General features: G+C 52.1%; 1 protein-coding gene across 7 annotated transcripts in view; it reads right to left on the bottom strand.

Moving 5' to 3' along the window:
* The window catches only part of PIEZO2 (piezo type mechanosensitive ion channel component 2), a 281,019-nt gene that overhangs the window by 35,709 nt on the left and 221,864 nt on the right, over positions 1-23,446 (bottom strand). For 6 of the 7 annotated variants that reach the window (XM_031439202.2, XM_031439201.2, XM_064481622.1 and 3 more), the window contains 10 exons: positions 23,301-23,402; positions 22,764-22,929; positions 20,946-21,189; positions 18,607-18,703; positions 17,409-17,568; positions 14,264-14,353; positions 12,241-12,362; positions 11,141-11,212; positions 7,146-7,252; positions 2,326-2,440 (listed from right to left, as the gene is read on the bottom strand). In XM_031439202.2, the coding sequence (XP_031295062.2) occupies positions 2,326-2,440; positions 7,146-7,252; positions 11,141-11,212; positions 12,241-12,362; positions 14,264-14,353; positions 17,409-17,568; positions 18,607-18,703; positions 20,946-21,189; positions 22,764-22,929; positions 23,301-23,402 (1,275 nt within the window). The remainder of the gene's footprint in view (positions 1-2,325; positions 2,441-7,145; positions 7,253-11,140; positions 11,213-12,240; positions 12,363-14,263; positions 14,354-17,408; positions 17,569-18,606; positions 18,704-20,945; positions 21,190-22,763; positions 22,930-23,300; positions 23,403-23,446) is intronic. The other variant, XM_031439203.2, reaches the window with a different exon arrangement.

Consider the following 23,446-nt stretch of genomic DNA (forward strand, 5'->3'; position numbering starts at 1 on the left):
TGAGCCCTAGCGTGTGAACATTCTCTAAATTAATACGGACAAAGAGCCCAGCAGACCGGTATTAGGAAATTACGACAGAAGAGCTTAAACCTTAGATTTGAAAGTGGAAGACGGCAAGGAAGTGTTTAATAAAACACGTTCAGTCTCACTGTTTAGGAAAATGCAAGTGAAAGCCACCTGCCGTCCTTGAGAAAGACACATGGTGAAGAACAACGACGCCCTGGGGGGGCCACGGGGGGGGGCAGCACTCTCGTAATTCCGCGTGGGAGGGCGCGTTTCTACAATCTCTTGGGAGACTGTTTATTAAAGAAAAAAAAAAAAAAAGCACACCCTTAAGCCCAGAAATCCTACTCTTAATAATCTCTTTTGCGGAAAGTGTGTGTTCTCCCCGACTTTTTGCTACGCCTTTAGACACACACCCACGTCCGACTACACAGGAATTTCTGGGCGAGGGTGTCTGTGATACGCTGCTCACCGCGGCAGGAGTCTGGAAGCAAACCTTATGTCCATTAGTGACGGAACAGTCGGATAAATTATGCATACCCATGCTGCAAAATATTGCTGCAGCTATTAAAAAAGGATGATACAGTTTTATAAATACTTAATTAGAGAAATGTTCATGATGCATCACTAATGAACGCACAGGAGCAGTCTGTGCAGCATGAACTTATTTCCGAAAAGCAAACCAGGGAAAGGGCGCCCGAGCACAGGTCTATTCGCCGTGGGAGAGGAGGGCAGGGATCTGGGGCCCGAGGGCCGGTTCCCACGCCAGAGTGCACACCCCCTCCTTCCTGCCTGGCTTCTTACACTGGCTGTGTCTTAACTTTGCCTTTTTAACCCAATAAAGTAAAATGAAATGAAAGCTACCAGGAGGGAGCAGGGAGCAGAGCGGTCAAAAGAGAGGAAGGTTTGGCAGTCAGCGCTCCTCAGAAGTGGTGCTTCCATTTTCTGTCCTGTTTTGAATCCATTTCTGATCTCACAAGCACTCGACCTGGACAGCCTCTCGTAAAGAGCCAACTGTAACCAGCCTGGGGCCCCCTTTAGACTCACCACTTAAGCTCAATCTCTCCACCCCTCTGCCAGAAGCCAGCACTCTAATTAATTTGCTCAGTATTCTCCTGGACTTCCTCTTGCACTGATACACGATTATATGCGCCCATTAAAAATGCAAAATACTGTCTTGAGGCACTTTAGTGTCCTTTGTTTCATAAATGGTTTCACTCTGTGGATGCCAGTCTGCAACACAGTGCTTTTCACTTAACAACATGTCAGGAATCCTTCCCCGAGTCAGTTCAAAGTAACCCATCTCATTTCTTAAACGACTAATGAGAATTCCTCAAGATGCTGGTCACGTGATTTCCTTGGCTGTCTTTAAGTGAGCATTCAGGATGTCCCTGGACTTGTGTCAGTAATAAATAACGTTTGGTGAAGATTCTTAGACACGTGTGTTTGTGCTCACGTGCACATACCAACTCGAGGTGAGCCGCGCGCCCAGAGGGGGGGCTGACCTGAGTGGGAGACGCAGGCTACAGTCGGATGGACTCGGACACCTGCACGCAGACACCCCCACTCCTCCAGACAGTGATGTTCTCAAGTGTTTAGGTTCTTGCCAGCCCAACTGGTGACAAAAACAGCAGGCCAAGGTATTTGGCGTTTCTCACGATGCTAGTCAGACCAAGCCCCTTCTGGCCATTTCTGCTTTCTGATACTGAACTGTCTTTCGTATCTGTTCATTCACTGGGTTGAATTTTCTTCTGACTGATTTTTAGAATTTCTTAATATACCCAGACCACTAACCTGCAGTCTGATGAATACAATGTAAGTATTTTCCCTGGTGCCCCGGTTCATCTTGACCTTGATTTTGGTGAGTTTTGCTGTAATTTGGAATTTCCCCCCCTTAGAAACGTGTTCCTGTCATATGTTTTCAAATGAGTCGGCACAATGCTGAAAATGGCGTGGGCAGTTATGCTCCATTAGGGTCTGAGTTCTTGATCAACTTCCAAAGGTTCCCCTCGCTCGCCAGGTGTTCCCAGGAACAGCTTTCACATCGCGATCCTGTCCTTTCTTACATTTCTTCCCTACAACTTAAAATCCACCTAAAAATGGCCTTTTCCTCCCACTTTCCTTGGGTTCATTTTGCTTGCCTTTTCCCACTGTGTGAAGTGTGCCTCAGCTTAAATTCATGTTTAGTTTATTCGGAGTGTCAGACCCGGGTGAGGAGGGACCAGCAGAACTCTCGCACTCTAGAAGCTGAGAATCTCCTTCCTGCAAAGCTCCCCTCGTGTGCTCGAGGCCACAGAAGCGGGGGCGCCCGCACGCACTCACCCTCCGCGGCCCCGCTCCTCCGGCCCCGCGGCTCCGCCCTCGCAGGCCTTTTCTTCTCTCTGCGCCTTTGCCGCAGCGCTGTCTTAGGGTCGGTAATCCAGGCTTGATACACAAACTGCAGGGAGAAAGTTTCATTACTGTCTGGCTTCTTTGTAAGTTGAATTAAAAGAAAAGGGACCAACACCAAACTTCCTGACTTTCAGAAATATTTTTTTCCTCCCAACATATACTTAACCTCCCTTTCCCATACCCCTCGTCATGCTGAGCTGACCCATGCCATTTCCCTTGTCATGAAGTAAAACGAGAAAGAGATGTTGTCGGCGTGTATGTCATTTGGTGTCGGACAATCACGAGATGCTCTGGGTGCACACACGCCGCCGCCTCCCCCAAGCCCTCCGCCCCACCACCACCTGTGACGCCCAGTTCCCGATTCTCTTGCGTCACACGCGATGGAACAAGCTCAAGCCTCGCTCAGCGTCCTCAGAGCAGTCTTCTCCCCGCACAAATGAACTTTACGTCAACCACAAAACGTCTTTTGTTCTTTTACTTTGGGAGGATAGCTTGGCACATTTGATACTCTTGTGAATGACAGCTATTGCCAGCAACTTGAGAAAGGGCTTTGTAGACTGATTAGCATTTGGAGAGGAAAAATAATGTGATGCTCAGGTTAAGGAGTTATCCCAGAATGGCACGGAAACAAGGTGGTGGTGCTTTTGGTTGCCTTCTGTCATTTTCGTTCAAGAGCTGAAAATAGTTGCATTAACATACTATCACCCATCACCACCACGGCAGAGCGATTCGAACAGCCCGCCCACCACGGTCTCCCAGGTCATGCAGAAGGAACAGAAGGAAAAACCCTGATACACAGACCGCAGCCACAACACGAAGCCGAGCAGGCATGCTCCCCATGCACCCGCAGACATGCCTGGTCTCAGGGAAGCTGGGTTTTCTATTATGAAGGTAAAGTTAAAAATGTTTCGTGGGGGGCACTTATAAACCCAGACACTTTCATTGTATTCTGTGTTATTTTCAGATTTCTGAAATCTTGGAAAAACACTGTGTAAGGAAGCCACTGGCACTGTGACGTCGGTAAAGAGAGGTCAACGTCTCCGTACGTGGGAAATGCAAAGCGCAGGGGTCACCAGGAGAGAAAGTGCTCCTTTCTCCTCAAGGCAGAAATCTGATTCTTACAGGCAATGAACACGGATATAAGGTCTGTATAATTTCCAAATAATAAACCCAGGAGGCAGAACGTTATTCTATCTTATGCCAAAAATTTATTTTGAAAAGTGAGAAGATGAATTGGAATTTAAAGGAGAAACACTAAAACAAAAAAAGGCATTTTATATTTGATGGTTACTGAGCACGTTAACCGTGAATTCTATGAAGACATCCTCTGGGGTTTGGTACATTAATAAGCCAACTTGCTTCAGCAAAATACTGATTCTTTAAAAAAAAAATCTGAGCTGCTAAACACAAGACGTTTTCAGGCTTAAGAGCAACGTATGGTGACATTTACCTAAAAAAGCTTTATCACGGTATTGCTTTTTGATAACGCAATGATGCCAAAGATAGACAGTAAGAAAGGAACTCAGATCTGTGAACATATTAGGTGCACAAGCCTTTTGCTCTGTGGGAGGGAGGAGGGTGAGGAGAAAGCGGGGGTGGGCGGCTTGGGCAGAACTGAAGGGGTCTTACAGGAAGGGCGGGGCCCTGACACGCTGTCCTGTTGAGAGGGAATCCCTGGTTCTCCACGTGGTCCTTAAGTGATTGACCCCCTTGCCGCCTTCGCACTGAGATGAGCGCTTACGGCAGGCCAGTAAGGGGGCACCCGGGAGGCGGGAGTCTCGTGACGGGTCCTCGTTTGTCGGTAAACGATCTCCCCTTCGATGTCGGAAACAGGACTGTTTCTACAGGTCCAGAAACATCTGGCAGAGGGTCAGTCCAGCTGTTTCGGGAAAAGGCTGGTAATGAAGGTGGATGAATTAGGAAGATCCCAATTCTTACTAACTTTCTTTCTGAAACGTCTCAATTCTTACGTCGAAGTGGTAACTATCACCCAGTCTCATGGGTTTCTCTGGGGAATTAAGGCACGTGCACCACTGACGCCAGGTAGAAAAACACACAAAAATGTGCAGAAATGACTTCTGGCTTCTCCCACTGCCACTGCCCTGAGTGAGTGTCCCCAGCTTTATCTGAGATTCTATCCTGAGTGATTTTATCTTAAATGTTTGGGGAAACGGATTCATGTGACTGAAAACTTATTATGCAAAAAGTATTTAATTTTTACAACAGGAGAGAACTGAAGTGGAGATCCTTAACTGAAATTGGTTAAGTTTCCAAAAATGTCCTTTAATTCTGCTGTGATCAAGAAGGTTCTTTATATTGCCAGTGAGAAGATTTTTTTTAAGTAAGACGGGGGTAATCACATTGTAATCTTTGATATAAACTCTTAAATATGAAAGAAAAAGTTCTTTGCTGTAAACTGTTAACTAGACTCAGATGGAAGTCTGAGAGGGGAAGGAGAAGAAACCCCGGGAGGGGCCGCAGTGAACATTAAACTGAAAGCCAGACCCTGGCATTTAGAAAAGGGAAGGAGCCCAGAGGTCTGGCCCCTGCTGCTCGAGGCAGGCCAGCACTCACGCTGCCCCCGGGAGCCTGGGAGAAAAGAGAGGGTTTCAGGTCCCGCCAGAAGCGCTGAATTCAAAGAACCTGCATTTAAGTCGGATCTACAGGTAAACGTGAGAAGCTCTGGTCTCTGTCACCTTCCAAGCCTGCTTAGCACTGGGGCTCAGTGTCAGTCCAAGTGCCTGCTTCAGTGTCAGGAGAAGCGGCTTTCTCTCCAGTGCGAGGTCAGGAACGCCTCCTTCATGACGTCCACCAGCGCCCTGGCCCGGCACAGGGAGCGGGCCCCTTCTGGCGGGCGCTGGGTCAGTCACCTGACGTTCTCTGGCAGTGTGCTCAGCACCGTCACCGCGGTGTGGCCAGACCGTCCTCGGCAGCTAAGCCCAGTGGGGAGGGGCTGAGCTCAGGACGGAAAATGCCAGCTGAGAGCCAACTGAGGAAACCGGGGCTTTGAGAGGAAGACAGAAGGGGGTGGAGCAAAATGAGTCTCCTCTTGCGGATCTGGACTGTTACCAGCTTTCTGAGAAAAACGACCGTCTCTGACACGTCACCTCTGACACATGCAACCAGATGTGACCCCTGTAACGGGAGGTGTGGCCACGACACGGACAGAAATGAGACATGCATCTGCGTTTTCTCTCTCTATTTTTCGACAGGCTCTGATGTCAACTGGAAAGCGAGAACCAGCGAGAATAAGAAATTTGGCTTCTCAAAAGAGTTTTTGGAAAAGTTCGCCTAATATTTTAAATTTGTGTCATTCTTTCATCATCCGATCTATAGAACAGGGAAAAGGCAGATGGCGGGAACAGGGCTCTGCTTGTCTAGTCTACGGAGCGGAGGGCCACACGCCAATCAGTAAAACAGCAAATACCTTTGCAGCTCTGATTAAGTACTGCAGAATAGTTTTGGGAAGTTTAATGACAGACTTGGGCAAGGCTAAAATGGCTGACGCAAACTTCCCAATAGCTCTCTACAAAGAAGGACAAAGCAAGAGTCATTAGTTGAAGAAAACCAGAAACGGATCATTTAATACACTGATGTCACTATGAGTTTGTCTACAGTCATCAGCGACCAGGTTAAAATGGCTGCTGGTGAATTTGGAATAAACGGCTCTGCTCGTCGGCGGAGAGTGAAGAGAGCCGTCCATCGTTCACGCAACCTGTAAAAAACGGTCCAGGCAGCGCCGGCCTCTCCTTGGCTGCGTGATGAGGGATGATGAGAAGAAAACCCATTGGAATCAAAATAAACAAGTTTAGTCATTAGTGTTCGACAAGTCAGCTGCACACGTGCACACAGACGTGGAGACAGACACGGGGCCAGGGACAAGCGTCAGAGCAAGGTGTCCCCGGGGGCAACCTGGCCCTCTGGCCTCACTGGGAAGACAGGGGAGGGTGGCTCCCACCGGCTGGAGCAGACCCGGCCAGCACACTGACAACGGCCTTTCCATACACACATCACATGTCTTGGCGGATGCCCTGCCGTGTGCCCTGTGCAGTCACTAATGGGACCTTAACAGTCCCCTACGTGTCCCTTTGTAAAAGGGATCTACATCAAGTGTTCCCCACGTGTGTAACTCTGCTGACGAATCAGCGCTTGCACAAGCACTGACGGTCCAGCCTCTGGGCACACGGGACACTGGGCTGCTGGGCTCTGTCACTGAGAACGACACAGAGCAGGTTCTGAAAAAGAGGCAGTTACGCCGAGAGTCTCAGAACGGTGCTGGATGTTTTCATGACTTCTAACCACTTATTAAATCTTTAGCAAATACAAACAACTGATTTGCAAAATCGGAGGCAACATCGAGCGACCACTGGTTTTCTAAACAAAAGCAGGTATTTTCCTTTCATGGTCATCTGCCTCACAGATGGAACTCTAAGTCCGCTCAAGCAGCCCAAAGCAAAACAGAGGCCCCCCGAGGAAGCCCTGTGTTTGTTTAGAGCATCAGAACACCCGGTGACGCGCATGAATGTGGTCCGGGCTGGACACCCTCCTGCAGGAAGTCCTCCGGCTGAGACGGCAATGTGAGAGCAAGCAGGGGACAGGCCCGGGGGACGCGCGGTCTCAGAAGGGACTGACAAGCCTCTGGGAGACACAACACACGAGCCGGGCAGAAGGCGCCCAGGCCGGCAACCGCGTCTGTCGGGAAGAAGCACTCTCCGGGGGAAAGGCCGTGATCTCCGCGTCGCCACGGTTACCTGGAAAGCGGACCTTCTGGGAGGCTCCTCCTCTTCTCTCTTCAGCTCCTCCTCCTCCTCCTCTTCACTATCCGTTTCAAACAAATAATAATCTCCACTCCTGACCACTAAGCAAAACAAAATATTTACTTACTTCTTGGAAGAGACAGAAGACAGCTGGGGGCTTATTACCTTAACGATATGCCCTCCCTCCCCCAAAGACACACAGATTATTCATCAAAGGACCACAGGAAGAGACAGGAGGAGGAGGCAGGAGGTGAAGGGGCTCGCTCCGGCTGTGCCACGAGGGACTGGCGGGACGGGGCCGCGCAGCCCAGGCCTGGTCTCTGCCTCGGGGGGGGGGGGGGCGGGGGGGGAGCTGGCCAGTGCTGGGTTCAGCCAGCATTTCTTCCTCCTTTTGTCAATTTGTCACAGATGCATCAGATCCACTCTGCAGCAGCTGACTCTGTGACCGAGATGGCCAAAATAACGGAAAAGTCTTATCGGGTCACGATTCCGCAATTTGGGTCCTTCAGACAAAGCCAAAGCAAAGAAGTGACTCTGGTGCCGTCTGAGGGTCCAAAGGGCTGGAGTACAGCCAGGCGGGACGGCTCAGGGCTGAGAGTCAGCGTCCCCAGCCTTCCACCTCACTGTCTACTGGGGAGGCTTGGATGACAAGACACTGCGAAGAGATCTGTTTGAAAAATCACAGGTTGTCATGAGAAGGAGATGGGCGGGGGGGGCATCAAAAACAGAGAGACCACCGCAAAAACACCACCACCATACTCTGGCCGCTTCTACCCGCAGGACGGGACAGGCACAGTGGACGTGGTCCACACAGTTTACGCTGGGAGGCTCTGGTCAGCCGAGAGCAAGGTCCCCAGGCTTCCCGACGTTTGAGGAGACAGCACTGACTGTCAGACACAAAGCACAAAGCGTGCGGGTCGTCCTGGCCTCTCCCACATTTTCCCTGCGAGGACATACTGCACTGGGAGCAGAGAAAGCTGAAGATCCCCGAGATCTGAAGAAACTCGAGCATCGAATCTTTCTCAGCTTGATCACTATTTAGGCTGATCAGAGAAAAGGGACCCAGCGTGTCTTCTGCGATGCTACCATCACTGCAGGAAAACGTATTCCCGGGTTCAAGTTACATCCGCACTTCCAAATGCGGGGGGGCTTTTGGAGGACCCGACCTGAGGTCTTTAGTTATTTTGGGGACTCATCCATTGTAAGGTAACGGGGAACCCTGGCTTGTGTAAAATCAGTTGCCTGAATATCACTAAACACGGTCAAAAGGGAAAACATTTTGCACATGACTTCAGATGTATCTGAAGCCTCCGTCCGTGAAGATGCAGAGCGAATGAATTGGGCCTTATATCCTTGAACAGAAGCCCTGTCATTTGTTACTCGTCTTTTGAAGAACCCGGCCAGAGGGCTGGGTCCAGGCCGGAGGAAACAGGTGCAGTACAACGTAAGAGAAAGCAGGAGCCAACCAAAGCCACAGCACGACGTCTGGCGGTGAGGACGGCCTTTTAAGTGACGTTTCGGATAAGCTCAGAGATCTGCAGGGAAGTCACGCAGACTTCAGGGCACGTGGTCATTTGGTAAAAATGGAGATTTCCCGGGTTGAACATTTTACCCTCATTATAGGCTCTTCAATCAACAAGTGTATTCAATCATACCTTCTCTAACTTTTTTTTCACGTGGACACTGAGTTCAGGCAGTTTTCATCACGAGCAGTCATATGTTGATTTTATCATTTAAAAGATGCTGCCAATTTGTATATGACACATGGAATTAATGTATTAAAAAAAAAGAAGGAAATGTTTAAAATAAGGTTTCCTAGTCCTTTGTAAAAAATGGTTGAAATGAAACTAGGACATGAATGGAGAGTATTTTCTGAAGTTCCCTCTGCTCATCACAAAGAGAGAAGCTCTTACATGCATGTTTGTGACAAGGACCAGCCGGCGTCCATCCACAGGAAGCCGACACTGACGCTGAGCGGGAACGTGGCTCTTCAGATCCCACCACCTGCATCCCAGAAACTCAGCCCTTTAGCTCAGCTATTTGACAGCGAAGTGATGGGGCACTGAGTTAGGTGGTACTGAAGTGATGGAAGGTACGATTGAACAGCAATAATGCGATCGTCTGTGTGCACACAGATGTGGAAGAGGGGGGGCCTGCCACCTGCAGGCCACATTCAGATCGCGAGTGCTCACCAGCAACAGGGACAGAGCAGCGACGCCATCGCGTCGTCAGCAGGCTTACGCACGGGTGTGCCAGCTACTCGCTCTTATGCTCGGCACCTCTGACAAACACCTCTGTTAGACCCCGTGACACAAGGGGTCAGAGAAAGGGCTTTCAACCAAGGGCTTCCGGATCTAAAGACAAGGTTTGGAACTCGTCAGTCTACAAAATAAATCACAGATCAGTTCCTCTCCTTTCCTTACCAGCTTGTCAAAATAATGTTTTGTAGGAAAAATTTAATGCCACGGTGAGACTCTGATTCCAAACTATGCATCACACACATCCCTGCATTATTGCACCGGGAGGTGCTGTAACCAGGCACGTGGAGCTCACCACCAGGCTTCCAGAACCTGACATAATGAGGGTGAAATGATCGGGAAATCTACAGTCAGTAACCTTCACGGGAAGTTCTTTCAAGGATAACCAACTTGTAAGGGGACAATCAAAGACCATAACCAGTTCCTTCCAAGATGCAACGTTCAGCTGAGAAAAGGAGAGAACCACCAAGACTGAGGTGGGGATTTACACCGGGGGAACGGACAAGTCATTCACTATGACCCCATCTCACAATGGACAGGTCTCTCTAAACCGGCAAAGGGCCCTTTAAAAACAGAAGGATGGGCACAGTTTCCTTGTGACTTGATAGGAACAGACACGTGGTGTTGCACTAGGAGACCGTGGCCCGGCCAGCACGCCGGCGGGTGGCAATCAGAGCCAGACAGAACGTCCAATTGAATCCTGATCTTTTGACTTGAGCAGCGGATGAAATGCAACTCTTTATAATGCATGGATTTTTTTTAATGCCGTAATGCTAAAATTCAGTATTTGGGATTGAACTTGATGACATCCAGGCACACTGAGCAAATTTTGATGAGCAAGTTCCTGAAACTGGCTTGCTGGTTTTAGAAAACAATTTCTTGGGTGACAGGCCAGACTGGAGTGCATCACCCCATGGCAGCAGCATTGCAACAGACAGCGGGCTCTCCTTTGCTAAGCAGAACAAGGACACCCCCGAGTTCCGCACCTCCTCCGTCTTTTCCTGCGATGGAGGAGGGTGCACGACTTCCACGTGGCTATCGCGCTCTGCTTTTCCAGAGCTGTCTTTGGACTTTGCTCTGAACTGGTCATGGCTGAGCTGCGGGGACCTGCGAGGCCCTGCCCCACGTGGGGCATCAGATCTGGAGTATAGTTTTACAGCTTTCTTGAAACTGAGGAGGAGGCAGTGAGAAAGTCAATGCGTTTGAAGGCATCCTCATCCTTAAGGTTAACACCTTGCCAAGAAATGTTACATGCAAGTGAAACTAAAGCTCTGGGAACGAGGGGAGGGGAGGCTCGTTGGCACCACGCCCAGTGCCTCACAAAGAGGGTCACAGGCACCTCGAACACAGTGATGCTCTGACGTCAGAGCCCCGGGCGGAGCTGAGGCTCGTTTTTCATCTGGGCTTTCAGCCACGGAACAAGCACATGTCACGGAGCCCTAGACCTCAGCACTAGGTAACAGAGAAGTCAGCTCCTCTCCCCTCTCTGAGCCCATGGATGCTGCCGGGGGCTTTCTCCAGGTGGCGCGACGATCCGCTGGTGGCTCCACCAGACTCCGCTGTCGGGCTCAGACACCCACAGGGATCACACTTTTCCTACGCTCTGACCCCCTATCAAGTCACAAGGCTCAAACCATGCATGGGACACACAGGTCACGGGGACGCCTGAATTCTGGTCAAGGATATAAGGGTTAGAATTGACGAAATTGTAAGAGGATCAAGAAAACCTACTGGAAGCATGGTCAACCCAAGGCCGCCACCACTGCTTTTTTTTGCCCTTGGTTTTCTGTTTGTCTGCTTCTCCTAAAATAAAATATGTCCAAATATTAATTCGTATAAAGTGAGAAAACAAACTTTGAAAACCACTCTTTTAACAACTCAAATTGTCAAGCTCTAGACAAGCTGCGAAAATACATCAGAGGTCAGGAAACTACACGGACTCTGAAGCGTTCCCGCGGAGCGTGGTCAGTTTCACGAGGCAAGTATGAAGGATTCTAAGGACATTATGCCACATTTTCACTTCCTCCTCAGTAGCTGAGGGCGTATAAAGAAATACAATAAAGAGGGCTTATCTGTCAAAAATGCATCTCACCTTGAAATTTCCATGGAACTAGCAGAAAAGAAGCATCACCCACATATTACAGAACAATTTAGTGGCAAATAATTGGTTAATATGCATACATTGCAGTAACTGGAGATTTTTCTTGTGATTATTTTAATGCACGGCTGGGAAAATATAAATTTAATGTCAATGAACAGACATCACGTACCAGGGAAATACTGCACATTATTTCTCTATCCCCTTCAAGTAGGAAAGCACGCAAATAACTTTAAAAAGACCTTTAAACTTAATTGGATATAACAAATCTATAATTCGACATAATAAATCTGTATTTCATCTTAAGTTTCACTGGAACAGACCATAATAGAATGTTGTTTTAACTACTATTATTCAGATGCCTATGTATTTCTTTTCCGTGTAACATTCACAGAAACCAACCGTCTTAAACACCTTCCCTAAAGGCACACACGCAGTGAAGTCACGCGCGTCGTCTTCAGCAGCACACGGCTGTGAAACGGAAACAGGCTGTCTGCTGACTAAAGTCATCCTGCTGAAGGCGAGATGCTCGTGAAGTCATGGATTCATCAAACATGTGCTTCACGAAATAAATGCATCCCGTTCACCATGGGGAACGTAAAACTTGCTGAGCTAAAGAGACACATTGATAAAATTGGCAGAACAAACAGCAACGCCATCTGACAGCCCTGCCCAGTGCCCCGCTAAGACTCAACGCCAAGCACGCGAGGAAGAAGGAAGAGCCTCCACATACTTTCGTCGTCCTCTTCAGAGAGTTTCTGCACATCCTGGCCGTCCCCTGGCTCCTGGGTCAAGCTCAGCATCCTCTCCTTACCCTTTTTGTACTTCTGCTGCCTGGCCTTGATGCGATCCATCCTGCACAACAGAACAGCAGCAGAAAGCCGAGAACACCCGTGGTCACCCACACGCTTCCACGCAAGCAGCTAGAACCGCAGGCAAGGCTGCCAGCGCCTGGGACTTGTGGACAGTTACTCGTTAGCAACAAGTGTCTCCCTGCGTCCTTATGTCCATGCTATCTGCACTGCGTAGACGCCAGCTTAATAATGCGATCAACAGTGATTATGCTTAGGTTGGATGTGCAACATTTTACGTCCACCTACACCTTGTACCCAAGCCATTCTGCACACAGCACGTTATGAGATGTAAATCCTTTATTCCCCCAGGTTTTGCACTAACTATCTACCTCACAAAGCTGTTGTGAAGATCGAGTGAAAAGATGCACGTGAGTGAGAATTGTTTTGCAAACAGCAAGTTGCTCCTCAGATGTTCAAGAGTATTTTATCAGGTCTTGTGACTTCTCTATGTCAAATCGAATCTCTTACTGGATCTGGAAAAATGCACGATTGCAGGTTTCTGTCTACTCAGAAACCGCAACGCTGGACTTGACCTCCCAGACCTGCCCCCTTGAAATGTTTCATTCTTAATTTAGTTTCTTAAAATTCTGGATATAATGCTCAAGTTTTTAAACTGACTTAAGTGGCATTTCTGCTTTGTGCAGCTTCAACGACATTTTTCAGCCCGCCTTCTGCAATGATCATCGCCTTCATTCTTTGTTATTCTGACCTCTCATTTGAGAGGACGCATTCTCAAACAAACAGGGAAATCCAGTGAAGTAAATGGTGGCAACGGGCCTCACTTGTGGGAAATTAGGAACACATTCCAAATGCGGGTCCAAATCTGTTACTTCTGCAGCCGGGAACAGCACTAGCAACAGTTACACCATATTGCATTTTCATCACATACGTTTATACGGCTCATAGCTCTGTGCTGATAGGCACGGGGTAGGGCAGTGCACACTGGCAAATGCTCCTGCACAGGGAAGGAGCTGGGGAACGAGCTCGGGTAGAATGAAGCTGTCTTAGCAAACTCAGGGAGCTCCCGGGGGCTGACGGTGCCTCCGCTTTCTTGGAGAAAGCAGCTCACTTTTGAATTCTATGGCCATCAGCTCTTCAACCCACCCCCACACCCATGAGGTGCTCCCAATCTTCAGAAGTTCCACTTACTGCTAGAAAGTTCACTCTAAGAAAATAATTATTTTCAGTGGGCTAATTAAAAAAAAAAAAAAGAAAGAAAGAACTCTCAGCTCTCCGGGGTGGAGTCCATTTCTTGGCTTGCCCAGAGCGGCGTGCGCGGAGGCCTTCACCTGGACACGGGGAAGCAGCAGGCGCGTTTCTAGTGCTGCATCTAGCTGGTTACGGATTGTGTGGGTTTTTGGTTTTTCTTTTTCAGTTTTGGATTTTAAGTCATACAGAATAGAGGTCATCGATTTCTTCCCAAACAGACTGGATCATTTTATCTCTAAAGAGCCTTGCAAAGAGAGGACTCTGCGTTTGTTCCCTTAGCCCACAGAGCTAATGGACATTCCCCCAAGTGAGTGTCACTGGGACAGGCCCTGCCTCGCTCACTAACTCATTTACTCTTTACAAATACCCAAATGGAACTGTGAGCCCTAGCTGAACACAGGACACTGGGATTCAGAGAATTCCAGAGACCTGCTCCGGGCTCCAGAGCTAAGAGTGAACTCAGACCTGACACTGGTCTCGGCCACGGCGAATCCCCTCCCCTCCCCCTCTCTGTCCTTTAAACCGTTACACTTCAGTCCAGGCCAGGAGCCAATGCCCCTCGCAGGGCAAACGCCTGGGCAGGAGTGAAAGTTACACGGACAGACGGGTTCTTCAGGGGGCGGGGCGCCCTGGGAGCTGAGATCTGGAGGGAGGGGACCAGGCAAACCCACAATAACATGAAAGCATCCTTACTGCCTCTTCAGCTGGTCCATTGACCTTTTCTCTTCCTCGATTCTTGCCTTTACAGCCTTTACGATCGTGGCCTGGAAAAGTTCAGCCCCTCTAAAGGAAATTCAGAAACACAGAATAAATGAATACTTTTATCATTGTTACCCACCTTCCCCGAAAACGGTTACGAAGGGTTAGGAAAGATTTCTTCTGGGGCAGCTGGCTGGAGCCTCTGGGCTGGAGTGGGCGTCACGCAGCCCAGTCTAGAAGCCCCTTCCCAGGGGATGGACAGGGCACAGCCTGCAGCCTCCTGGGGGATGGGGGAGGGAGGGAGGGCGCTGCGCACGCCGCTGGGGGCCATTAAAGGGAAAACAGTGTGTGTTTTCTGAGACTTTCAAGGGCTCTCCAAGCCTGTCCCCCAGCAAGTGGTCCTCATCATGCCAGGAGGGGACGTTTTTAGGAGTGAGTTCAGGTTCGTTTTCCACTCCATCAGCAGGACAGGGCTGGAGGGGCTGGGGCATCCCCACGGCACGTGCAGTGGGGTGCACGGTCCAGCCCCTGGGCTTCTCTTCCCTCTGTCCTTCCGTTCCTCCTGTTCGGTCAATGTCAGGTCCCAATGGAGCACATCGGCCCCTCACCATCCTCAACTCTGCCCCAGTGCCATCCTGTCCCCTCCGCTTGGCAGACCCCGAGTCTGCAGGAAGCCAGTGGGGTGCCGGCCCCGTGCTGGGCGGTGAGGGGCTGGCGTCAGGGGCACAGAAATGCAGGGCTCTGGGCGGATGGTCCCGAGCCCCCACCCGCACTCCCTGGACACTCTCCTGCTGTTCTCAAGTGGCTACTTCAGACTCCTTACACTTTCCTCAAATCTAGAATATTCTGTTGAGGGCTTTTCACTCCTGGGACATGACGCAGCTTCCCACTTTCCAAAAGGAACACAGTCACGGGGTGATGCCCTTTCCTGAGGTGACAGTGACATGGAGGAGGTGACACTCCGCTGTCCACGGCCTGCCTGAGGGACCCCACCCCCTGCCTGTCCTTTATCCCTCCCCGCACCTCGACCTGCCCGCCACGACTGAATCCTGCCCGTAAGCATGCCGACAGGCTCCGATCTTGCTAATCTTAGAGAAAGAACCACGCAAGCCCCACGGTTTCCCAGGCACAGCGTCGCGTCACTGGCCCTGCGGCCGGACCCCTTGCAGGCACCGTCCACCAGCCTTTCCCTTCCATCTCCACTCACTGGTATTTGGCTCCGACCCCACCTGTCGAGGCCACTGATTTCAGTGCTCAGGCTTCAGTCTTGTCTTTGAGTATCTTGTCTCCTGAACGTCCATCCGCTCTGAAGAGCACCCCCGGGTCCCATGCTCTCCCGGGTTCCCGCTCTTCTTTCCAGCTCAGTTCCCGCCTTCTCCGCGGCCCTGCCCTCAGCCCAGCTCTTACATGTGAAGCCCCAGGGTCCTCTTCTCACCTTCACACTCTCCCCAGGCAGCTGCGGCCACTGCCCTGCCCCAACACCGTCCATGTCACATGACACTCAAGTCTGTCCACATCTCCAGATCCATCCACTCCGCTGCCCGCTGGCTTCCAGCAGGCTGACGTCACAAGCTCACGAGACCCAGGACCCCGCAGTCGTGGCCCATTCTCCCTCCTGGCGAGAGCTCGCAGACCCCTCTCCCTCTGGGGTCGGCACCACCACCGGCTAGAGCCAGAATCCGGGGCACAGCGGCCCCGTGCAGGCTCTATGAGGGAGGGCAGTACCCCCTCCCCCCCCATAACAGAGGAGGCAGCGAACATACAGATGGATGAATGATGTTTACTCTTGGGAAATAACTGCTGTGAGTTCAATGCTGATGAAGTCATGGCTTTTCTCTGACAAGCATGAGCTGTACTCTGGACCAAAGCCTCCCGTTTCTACAACACGAGGAATATGTTTTCTGGATATTTGTGAGAACTTTGAGAAAAAGATCCTGGCTCACTATTATATCCTGGTGCTCTAAGGACCGAATTTTAGAGAAAGGCATTTTAGAAAAAGATGCATTTACCAGCAAAAGTACCGGCTGCTGCTACATACAGGTAGATAAGGTGACTATCGGCTTGAGAGCTTCTGCTCTGCTCTGAAAATGATGTCCTGGGCACTAGAAAAACAGCTATACTGGTAAATTCCTGGGCCAGTACTGTCCCTCAAGGAAGTCAGAGTCTACATCGTGAGGACCGAGGGGCAGCAAGGTCTTCAGATTACATGACTGGGTCTCTTTCGTTTGGCTCCAAGTCGGTTAACAAGGGCTGGGCATTTTCCCCCTTGAAACGCACCTCTGAAATTAACATTCTGCTTATCCTGGCAGAAGAAGGCCTGGGCCCTAGGAACACTGATGGTGAAACAGAGATATTTTAGTTTAAGCCGCAAACCAGAGTGACAGACACGGGCAGCTCACACGATGCAGACCAGTGTCCACCAGGCTGCGGGGCCCCACCGTCCGACAGGGCCCAGCCAAGGCCCGGGTCTGAGCCGGGCACGCTCTCCAGGACCCCGCGCTGCCTCTGCCCCTTCTCAACGACACCCTCTCCGATCCCTAGCTCTCTTCCCGGTCCTTCCCCCAACCCTCTCAGATTAGGGGCAGAAAATGGAAAAAGGGCAGAATCTAAGGAGAAGGTAATAATCAAACGGTGCCAGTGACTTGGAGAACAGAAAAGTCAGGTTGTCGGGCAGAGACAGGAGAACAGGCCGACGGGAAGAGGCTGGAGCAACACTCTCCTCTGTCTACCACCTGAAAGCACCAGACGGCCGTGTTTCTCTCTTTCCAGGAGTTTCTCCTTAACGTGGAGGCAAGGAGGGGGAAGACGGACCAGCCTCCAGACCAACGTGGCCCAGGTCCCTGTTCTGCCAGAGGCCAGAAGGAGCTGCCCTAGGGGCGAGCTGGACAGAAGGGGCGCAGGGCACCAGCCAGCCCCTGACCTTCCAGGGTGTCCAGCCCCCGTCAGGCACGACTCCACTCCCGAGACTGACTTACTTTTCTTCTATTTTAGACCCTGGAGGCCTTGGGCTAGAGCCCCCTGGATCAGCTTCCTTGGAAGGAATTTCTCAATTTCCCGTGGTTCTACAAGCAAGCTCAGACCCCAAGCATGGCGCAGTATCCCTTCCAGACAGAACAGCTGACCCCATGGCCTGACCCACCTTGATGCCAGGATCTGAGAGGCTTTTATGTCCGCCACGACGTGCAGGAAATAGTAGCTCATGAAAACTCTTCTCTGCAGCAGGAGGAAGGCAAAACATATGCTGTCCCAGATGATCCCTGCTTCCCCACTGGGCAGTTTACACGAGGAGTCATCGTCCGCTGGAGCAAAGGAAAAAAAATTTAAGTGAGCATCCATTTCTTTGTGATTTTATAAAGTCTGCAGCACATCAGACTTGGGAGGTCACACAGGCCTAAGAGTCACCCTAGGGCACGTCGACTCCCTTGTGAGTGGATTTATTGACCATCAAGGGCTCACATTCCAAATCCAAGGCCAGTGCCAATTCAGAAGGCTGACCGCGAAGTGAGCTCTTGGAGACATACGGTGCAGGAGGCCGCTGTCCCAGGAGGGCACCTGAGTACTCCTCTCTCTTTGGGAGAAAGGGACCCTTATCCCCTCAATGAGGAGGCTATGGAGTAGTGCCTACATCCCAAGGCCAGAGGAAGTCTCTGGTCCAAAAACACGTCCGTTGTGGGGAGGGGCTGCACCCCAGGCAGGGCAGCTACGCTCTACTGGGAAAGGGGGCAACAGCACATCTGACCCCAAGTCAAAGCAGACTCCAGCAACTCTTCACAAGAAGGCAGCGCTGGGAGAGCGCCAAGTTCAAGCAGCCCACCCGCGTGGCGCTGTCCAGGGTCCTGGCGCAGGAGGCAGAGGGGAGGAAATGGGGCTCCCTTCTCTGTCCTGGGGTGGGCGAGGGGGGGAGTCTAGCTCCAGAAACTCTGCTGTTCCTCCCAACCGTCCTCCCCCCGAGCTGGAGGGTCTCTGAGTTCCCGGCAGGGAGGAGGGTCTGGAGTGGAGCTACTTTGATGGCCAGGAACACAACCATGGGGACTCACGGGCACCTGTGACCCTTCCTGCTGTAACTCAGGGAAGTTCAGGGAGTAGCCACAGGCCACACACGACCCCCAGACCTGCTGCGGGAGGAGGGGGACCGGAAGTCTATAAAGATGACCAGTGCCCGGAGGGAGCGCGTCCTGCCACGGACAGACAACAGGCTCCCAGCGCAGTACCAGCCTACAGCGGCCTTAGACAGTGGACGGAACTGGGAGTTGCGCTTTGAGCCGGTGTTTACATTCGAAGGACCAGCTGCCCTGCCTTCTCTGTCTCCCGTCCCCAAACTCGCTTCTCGTACTCACGCATGTGGTAGCCCTTGACTGTGCAGGCCAGGCTGAAGGCTTGGATGAACCAGCAGCTATTTTGAACCAATTTCTCAATATAGCCGCAAGCGCCTATCTGAAAAGCAAACGGGAGAGGCGCACTCTGAAGCCCTGCGCCAGAGAAGAAGGCTGCTGCCCTGCGATCCCAGCACATGCAGGGGTTCCCGAGTCTCAGTGCTCACAAGGGGTAAGAGCTGCCTGGTTCAGCCCCCGCGGGGCAGGGCACCTGATACATCATTTCCTGGGGGCATCAAACCCAGCGAGTAAAGGGCGAGCCCTCGGCGTGAGGCTGTGGGCACCTGGAAGCACCTCTCCTTCCAAAGCGGGACTCTTAGAGCATCGCAGGAACGAGCCCGGCTCTGCGGTGCATGGCCGGCGGGTGGGCGAAGACCCCAGGACTGGGCTTCTGGCACAGGTATCTGTGTTTTTCATTCTATTATTTCCCACGAGTCAGACACAGTAAGCCTGCAGGGCTTGCCAGGAGATAACCACACGCGTTAGTTCCCGGAACAGGCAGATAGCGTGCGCCCCAGGCTGGCTCTTTTCCAGCCAGTTCTCTGAGTGGAGGTCTCTGTCGACTGGCATGTTGTCGTCTCGTGTCAGTGATTTCCGGTCATGGTTAAGTCCACATCCCAAGGTGGGGAAAACAGCCTCCTCCTCAGGGAACATCCTCCCTGCCTTGTCTCCCTGGACATCACTGAATCTGTCTTTCAAGTTTCTGATGGATTCAAAAGGCATCGCCTCCAGGAAGCCTCTTTCCAGCTTATCTACAGAAGGTAATAGGAATTTGGCTTCGTGCTGTTTTCCTGAAATGTTGTGATAATTAGCTTTAACAGATTGTACTAAAGTTATTTATAAGGAAGTCTATTTTCTCCTTTGGAATGTGAGTTCCTCAAGGGTAAAACCTGAGTACTGCTCAACTCCAGTTCTTCAAGATACAAAACAGTGCCCAGCGGAGCACAGATCTGCAACACAGGCTTACGAATGAGTGAGTGAGTGAGCGAATCAATGAGTGAGAGAGTGAGCTTTGTAGCCACGCACTTTTCAGGAACAGTTGTGGGGATCAGTCTCCAGCCACAGATCGCTCCCCAGCGGACTGGCTTTAGGATGAAGGGCAATCCCATGTCCTGTCTCCTCCTACAACTCTCAGGACACCCCCACATGCAAACAAATGCTAGTGGGGTTGAACTAATGCAAAATATCACTTTTTACTACCAACTAGAAACTTAACATGTTAACGGACTGTAGACAAAATAAATTCTTCAAATAACATACTAGTGATTACATGCAGATTTGGTGTCCCAAGACCTCCGAACACAGCAACACACGTGCCAAAAAAAAAAAAAAACAAAAACAGTCAAGTGCTTTCCAGCGGAATTGCCAGGCGAGCTCATCTCTCAGTCCCGGGAAGGGTAGAAGCAGGAAGCCGCGGCTTGCTGCTCCTCTAACGCACCTGCTCATCTAATGTACCGGCAGCTACAGCCTGCGGGCGGCAGGCGCTGGGTGAAGGGGAGCTCGGGCTATGTGACTCCTTCAGCTCGGGGAAGGCTGTTCACCTGCTCACACAGTAAGGAGCTGAAAAGGTATCTTTGTGGCCTGAAAGATTTCATGGGACTTTGGGATGACTCGTGGGCAGTTTGTCTACCAGGTCAGGGGCCATGTGGTGCCCTGCAACATGGCTGTTTAACGTCGCAGCAGCCACACTCTGCAGAGGGGAGGGGTCTGCCTCAACCCTCCGCTGTTCTGGCTGATTTCTGTCCTGACACTCAGAGGCTCAGAGGAGCTGCAAAGCTGCCGCCTCCTCGGTGTCTCCCATGTCTCATGGGTTCATGACATTCCTGCTTCACTCTCCTGTTCCTCCTCATCCCAGCCCAGAGAGTCACAGAGCGGTCCACACTCCATTCCACAGCTCTTTCTAGGTAAGAGAGTTGCTTTTAGCCAACCTGATAGATATAATTTTTGAAGCAATTCCACGACTGATTCAACTCACAAAAGGGCCACATTGTCGCACATGGCAGGAGGAATGACAAATCGTTCCTCGGAGGGGGATGGAATTTTAAATTAAAAAATACATTCTAGAGTTTATGCCTACGAATACGTATCCTCCGGTCGTGTGACCTTGAGAGGACGGAAATGAGCCCAAAGGATTCCACTTAATATGGCAAAACAAAGAAAAATAAATGGTCGTTTGAACTGCGAGCATCTCATCTGGGGCTTTTAAGAGAGCAGCACGATGCACCCTGGGCTTTTAACAACCACAGAACGGATCTCCGGACTTACACTGGACCGCGCGTGGGATCCCCAGGGGAGCCACTTACTGACAGGATATTCTTCATGGTGATCACGAAGACGTTGTACGCGATCAGCCAGTCCCAGTAGCGCAGGATCACCCTGATGGGCCTCAGCAGCAGGTCGCCCCCGAAGAGCAGGAAGTAGAAGCAGGCCAGCAGGTAGCCCATGCAGAAGACGCTGATCCTGGTGGTGCCGGTGATGAAGACAACGGTGAGCACGAGCCAGAACAGGTAGCTGAAGACGACCACCTTGGACATATCCAGGTACGACCTGGAAGCGACACCGGGCTGTGGAGGGGCGGCCCCACGCACCACCACGCAGGGCCTGCCAGGGCGTCTCGCCCGGGAAGGGAGCAGGGCTGCGCGGTCCACCTGCCTCCACCTGGAAGCTGTGAGCCCTGCGTTCACCCATCACCACACGCTGCCTGGTCTACGGGAGGCCCCGCCCTGGCAGGGACGGACGGGCAGGTCACGGGAAAACACCGTGCATGTGTTTAACATCATCAAATTTAGGCCTAACCTCCCACAGGCAGCCAGCTTTTCTGCCTACCACCGAGTACTCAGAGGCCCTCTCTGTCTTCCTAAGGAGCCAGAAAGGCTCATGCAGCCGAGGAAATTCCATGACACAGACACCTCCCAGAGCAAGAGGGCGGCAGAGAATGGATTCCTGCCCATGAACTGGGAGTGAGCAGAGGACAACAAACAGGTTCCACCTGGGATGACCAGCTCTCCTTCAGATGAGAAGTCACCCCGACAGCAGACACACAGCTCCAGGCTCTGACCGACACTCCCTCCGCACCGCCCGGGGCCAGTTAAGGGCCCTGTGGTGGGGGCCGGCCCTCCACTGTGACCTCCTGACAGGAGGTGAGGCCGCCACAAGGGCCTGTGACCTGCTGCAGCAGAAGCAGCTGCTGGGGGTCCCGGGCCTGGGACATTGGCTGACAGAAGCCATGCTTCCAGGCTGCGCCCCACCTGCATTTGCTTAATCAGAGCGAATGCGGAGGTTTCGCTTTGGTTCTTTCTCTTTCCTGGTTTGAGGAGAAGTGCCGAAGAACCAGTAACAGGCCAGATATTCGATACACGACGTGGCATTTTGTGGGACTTAATAAGGAATCCTTCCACCAAACACGTGCCACGCTGTCCAGCGTCGCTGGGGAATCAGTCGTACCTTAGAGGCCCAGTGTCAGGCAAGCGAACTTTGGAGCTTCACTGTTTTTAAAGTAAAATACTCAACATTTTAACATGTCTGCATGAGTTTTGTCATGAAATACACCACACTCATCCGCACACGAAGGAGAGCGACTAAGACGCTGCGTCTTGGCATCCCAGCACCGCACGGGTGGAGCGAGGGGCGCGGCGCAGGCGCGGTACCTGACGGCCCCAGGACTCCCACCCCCAGGCGTGCAGCATGAAACTGGGCGAGGGCGTATTTGAGTGAGAGTGTGTTTGTGTGCACGCGCGTGTGTGTGAGCGCGCTGTGTGTTTCCATGCGTTTCCCCTCCTTGCCTGCAGCTGCTAATCCCACCTCCAGGAGCCCCAGGCCTCTGCTCCTCTGGCCCGACTGCTTTGGGTTCAGAACTCAGCAAGCTGAGCTTGAGAGAATGACAGGGAGACACCAAGCCAGCACGCTTTGGGGAGGGGCCTCGGGGACCTGGGGCAGGGAGTGACCCTGTGTCTGTCCTGGGGTAAAGGGGCAGCTGGCTGCTCTCCGGAGCAGCCAAGGGGCGTCCAGGGAGGACGGAGGCTGATCGGGAAGTCGGCTTCCAGAGGGCTGTGCTGTCCTGCCCCGAGGCCGCTCAGTTTCCTGTGTGTGTACTGGGAGAGAATGGGGCGGGGGAGGGCTACCTGCAGTGGACGAAGTCCGGGACAGGGTTGTGCTGGCTGAAGGCAGCGGCGTCCAGGCTCACGCAGATCTCCACGTTGTCCCCCGCCATGACGCGCACGGCGGCCTTGTTCTCATCCTCGAAGGTCTGCCGCTGCAGGGAGGCACACAGGAGCAGCAGGAAGTCGTCTGGCGAGACAGCAGTGGGGGATGAGCCCCTCCCCGCCCTCTGGGCATCAGGAGGGCTGTAGGCAGGGCCCCGCCCCCGCCACCCACACGGGGGTGCGGGAGGGGCCGCAGGCGCCCAGTGCTCGGGGGGCCGTCCCAGGACCCTGTCCACCCATCAGATGGTGAAGGCATCAGGGGCTGAGATGGGTCTTCTGCGACCTGCCACCCGACAACGTCTGCGGGCAGGTACCCTCCCCAGGCCTGGAGGGGCCGTTGAGCAGTCTCTCTCCTCTTCCTCTCTTTACAAGCCCAGGACGCAGACGTCCGGCCTTCTCTGTCCTCTCCACCCGCACTGCACCTGTAACCAAAGACCTCCCAGGACACGCACTTACAGACGAGGAACACGGGGTTGGGCCGCACGATGAAGTCTGGGAAGTACAGCCACTTGACGATGTTGTCGTTGAAGCTGGCGCCCTTGAACCTCCAGGGGTAATCTGGAGGGCGGGGGGAGAGGTCAGGGCCCGTGCCCCCATTCACA

The sequence above is a fragment of the Camelus dromedarius genome, chromosome 32 (genome assembly GCF_036321535.1).
Source record: "Camelus dromedarius isolate mCamDro1 chromosome 32, mCamDro1.pat, whole genome shotgun sequence".
NCBI lineage: Eukaryota > Metazoa > Chordata > Mammalia > Artiodactyla > Camelidae > Camelus > Camelus dromedarius.